This window comes from Cynoglossus semilaevis, chromosome Z (assembly GCF_000523025.1).
Source record: "Cynoglossus semilaevis isolate Cse_v1.0 chromosome Z, Cse_v1.0, whole genome shotgun sequence".
NCBI classification, from domain to species: Eukaryota; Metazoa; Chordata; class Actinopteri; order Pleuronectiformes; family Cynoglossidae; genus Cynoglossus; species Cynoglossus semilaevis.
The window spans coordinates 14,294,976-14,299,606 of record NC_024328.1 but is presented as its reverse complement, the minus strand read 5'-3'; the positions used below and the strand labels follow the sequence as shown (position 1 = coordinate 14,299,606).

Here is a 4,631-nt window from a genome sequence, read left to right as displayed (position 1 = left end):
AACAATGAAGAAAAATGAGTCTATTTTCGCCCGGATGTCGAGGCGTGGGCAGAGTGACGTGCTGCGTTCCAAAGAGGGTTTTACACCTGATAAAGTTGTTGGGGAAATAAAGGAACTCTGTGAATGTGACCAATGGAACGTGGGAGAAATTCCAATTTGGAAATTCTTCTAACAGCTGAGGGAGAGAGAGAGAGAGATAGAGAGAGAGAGATAAATATTTTAGAAATATATATTATATATAGAAGTATATGTGTATATGATATATTTTTCACAAATATATATCATGTGAATATGCATACATATATTTGTTTATATATATTTATGTATATAAAATATATACAATAGAGACAGAGATATTTCAGAAATATACTGTATATTATATAAAAATATATATTCGTGTATATGATATATTTTTCAGAAATATATATCATGTGAATATATGCATACCTATATTTGTACATATACTGTATTTATGTATATAAAATAGAGGGACATAAATATTTCAGAAGTATATATATATATATATACAAATATATATGCGTGTATATAATATATTTTTCAGAAATATATACCATGTGAATATATGATTACATATATTTGTATATATATTATGTATATAAAATATATACAATAGAGACAGACATAAATATTTCAGAAATATATATTATATATACAAATATATATGCGTGTATATGATATATTTTTCAGAAATATATCTCATGTGAACATATGCATACATATATTTGTACATATACTGTATTTATGTATATAAAATAGAGGGACATAAATATTTCAGAAATATATATATATACAAATATATGTGTGTATATAATATATTTTTCAGAAATATATACCATGTGAATATATGATTACATATATTTGTATATATATTATGTATATAAAATATATACAATAGCGACACAAATATTTTAGAAATATATATTATATATACAATTATGTCTATATAATATATTTTTCAGAAATATATACCATGTGAATATATGATTACATATATTTGTATATATATTATGTATATAAAATATATACAATAGCGACACAAATATTTTAGAAATATATATTATATATACAATTATGTCTATATAATATATTTTTCAGAAATATATATCATGTGAATATATGATATATATGATAGCTGGTGTGTGCCAGCTGTGTAAATATATACAATAAAGTGTGACAGACACACACATATGCATAACTATAAGTATTTCAGAAATATATATTGTATATTTCAGAAAATCATATATGAATATATGTATGTATACATATATTTCCATATATATTTATATATATATTTACATATGCATATATATATATATATTTATAAATAACATGGGTGAGAAGAGTGCAACGTGTGCCAAATATGTGCGACACCGAACTATAACATTCATGAAGTGGTTTTATACGAGACGTTCAAGTGGATGAACTTTTTTTTTTAATTGTTTGTTTGTTTTTCCAGTTGCCTCGTGCCGTCAACACTCAGGCTCTGAGCAGCGCCGGACTCCTCCGAATGGTCAACAAGGCTGCGGACGCTGTGAATAAGATGACTATCAAGATGAATGAGTCGGATTCTGTGAGTGGATAGAGGGAGGGAGGGAGGAAAGAATAATACAATATATGTTTTTTATCTTAACAGGTTGTTGAGATATTAAAAGTTCAGATTAAGGAAGGAATGACCCCCAGATGACCTCTGGGGTTAATGTGTTTGAGGGAAATGCGACTCTCACAGACGGATTCGAAGGTTTTTCATATAAAAATACGTTGTTTCTGTTTTTTAGTGGTTTGAGGAGAAGCAGCAGCATTTTGAGAACCTGGACGTTCAGCTGAGGAAACTTCACATCAGTATAGAGTCTCTGGTCTGTCACAGGAAAGGTAAACAATCGGGCGGACGCCTGGAACACCAGTCACATTAATCATACCGACTGTAACGTCTCCCCCTCCGTCCCTCCCTCCCTCTCTCTGTCTTCCTCTAGAACTGTCCATCAACACGGCACAGTTTGCCAAGTCAGCAGCCATGTTGGGCAACAGCGAGGACCACACGGCCCTGTCCCGGGCCCTGTCCCAGTTGGCGGAGGTGGAGGAGAAGATCGACCAGCTGCACCAGGACCAGGCCAACGCAGACTTCTACCTCTTCTCCGAGCTGCTGGGGGACTACGTCCGTCTCCTCACCGCTGTCAAGGTACGACCCGGACGTCTCCTGAGCGGCACTACAGTATTGGAGCGTAGGGTTGAAGGGATTTCAGCATCGAAACTTTAGCCGAATCTGAGACAACGCTGCCCCTGGTGTTGAGGCGATGAGACGAGTGATGCAGTTTTTAAAAAAAAAATAAAAAAATGTATTTTGTTTTTTTTTAATTTTATTTTGTGTGGACAGTGCAGGACCAAAAAAAAAAAATTGGTACATTACTGCCACCTACTGACCTGGATTGTGCACATCAGCGCTACATATGTTCCAGATATTACTCCAGAAACAGATTAAACATGTTAAGTAATTTAACGAAAAATGAAAACTTGAACGCTGCCTCCCTTCACTTCCCGCCAGGGCGTCTTTGACCACCGTATGAAGACCTGGCAGAAGTGGCAGGACAGTCAGCTGCTGCTGCAGAAGAAACGAGAAGCTGAGGCCAAACTGCAGTTAAACAACAAACCAGACAAACTGCAGCAGGCCAAAGACGAAATCAAGGAGGTGAGTCAAGGCTACCGGAACGCTTATTTCCAGGTTAAAGTTAAAAAAAATGTCGCTGACCTTGTATATATATATATATACATATACATATAAATATGTATATGTTTTTTATGTATATGTGTATATATGTATATATTTGTATATATGTATATATGTATATATTTGTATATATGTATATATGTATATATATGTCATTTTAGATATATGTATATATATAAAACGACAAGCTCAGTGACTTTTTTTAATATATAAATATATGTCTAGAAATGTGTCTTAAACCCTATGACGTCACACTGCCACTCCTACCTGTACTATACCACCTGAGCTGAAAGGGTTAATCCGTCTGTGACCGCGTAAATACGTCACAGGCGAGTGATAACGGTCTCCGACATCTCAGTGAGGATGTTAGGATGTCAGGTCAGGTCAGATCAGGTAAGACAGGGGGCGCTCTCCTCCTGCTGCGTCTGTGAAAACTCTGGTGAGAACGCCGTTTTGTCAGAACGGATGAACGGAAGCAGAAAAGTAGTTTATTAGAGCGTCACCGCCAAAATTCACCCTCAGCGCTGTCTGTCAGGCTCCATCACACACTCACATTCTCTCACACTGGTGTTCACTTTTCACGGTCGGAGGTCTGTGTACGGAGGGCGGAGGAGGAGCTGTCAGATGCGGGGGGTTTTGGGAGGAGACGGCTGTGGGTGAGGAAGGAGCTGTCAGAGGCTACAGGCGAGGACAGAGCAGAGCAGAGTAGAGTAGAGTAGAGTTACAACCAACATTTTATTTGTGGCCGTAGAGAGAGTTTTCCCGCCTGTCAGGAGTCGGCTTTTTTGTTTCATGCCTTGTCGGCGTCGAAGAGAAAACACAGCAACAGCTTTTTCTGAAGGAGTGAGAGAGAAACGAGTTTTACTTCGTGTCGAGGAGCTGAAGGTGTGGAGTTAGTGGCTGACGTCACGGTCCCCTAATTGTTATAATGAGTTAGTTCGTTAGTTAGCAGTCGTCTGCTCCCTGGTGTTAGCTACAGTCAGTTAGCTACAGTCAGTTAGCTACCGTCCAGATATGTTTTACTAAAAGTGGTCAAAATCTATTAATATTATTGTATATTATTGTAGTAATATTATTTAAATACTATTATTATTAAAATATAAATATATATAACATTTAAGCCAGCATTACATGAACAAGATTACGTTCGTGTAGATTTTAATTTCATGCTTTTTAAATTTTATTTTAATTTTATAAATTCTATACATATAATTATCAACATAATTTCCTTTTAAAATAAAATGTACTTTTTATATTTTATGGCGATACAGATACAAACGAACCCAAATGTAAATCGTGAAAATTAAATTCCATACAGAGGCGCACACGTCGGTAACGTGACATTACACTGCCCTACACTGCCCTCTATGGGCGTAAGTGAGCAACAGCAGTTGTTTCTGTCATTTCGAAGTGACGCCACATTATCTCTCTGTATTTTTGTCTTTCTTACCTTCATCGTTTTATCAATTTTTTTGTTTATTTCTTTCTCTTTCATTTATTTCTATTTTTCTGTTTTTTCTTTGTTTCTTTTTCTGTAATCTGAAAAAAACTATTCCTCAGAAATAGAGTTTAAAAAAGAAAACAAATTGATAGAAGTCACCGTCTGACTGACGTGTGGAAACCTGAGACGTCACAGTCTGTCGTCCTCGATCCTGACTCTGTTGGACGCCCCGACGTCCTCCTGTCTCATTGCTTCCCGTTGGCCGATGTCCCTGATTGTGACTCCTCTTTTTTTCTTGCCAGCCTCTTTAACTTTTGTTGCACTTTCCCTTGTCATGCTTCCCTGCATCCAGGAGATTGATGAGGTAGGACGGGTCTGTGGTTGTGTCTGTCTGTCTGTCTGTCTGTGTCATTCCGTCTTTCTTTTGCCCCGCCCGCTCCCTCGTTT

The 4,631-nt window shown here is 36.5% G+C and overlaps 1 protein-coding gene across 2 annotated transcripts in view; it reads left to right on the top strand.

The window, feature by feature from the left end:
* snx2 (sorting nexin 2) overlaps positions 1-4,631 on the top strand; it is a 17,026-nt gene that overhangs the window by 8,644 nt on the left and 3,751 nt on the right. Inside the window, exons 9-13 of one of the 2 annotated variants that reach the window (XM_017043136.2) lie at positions 1,478-1,591; positions 1,797-1,890; positions 1,992-2,197; positions 2,561-2,704; positions 4,537-4,548. In XM_017043136.2, the coding sequence (XP_016898625.1) occupies positions 1,478-1,591; positions 1,797-1,890; positions 1,992-2,197; positions 2,561-2,704; positions 4,537-4,548 (570 nt within the window). The remainder of the gene's footprint in view (positions 1-1,477; positions 1,592-1,796; positions 1,891-1,991; positions 2,198-2,560; positions 2,705-4,536; positions 4,549-4,631) is intronic. The other variant, XM_008336470.3, reaches the window with a different exon arrangement.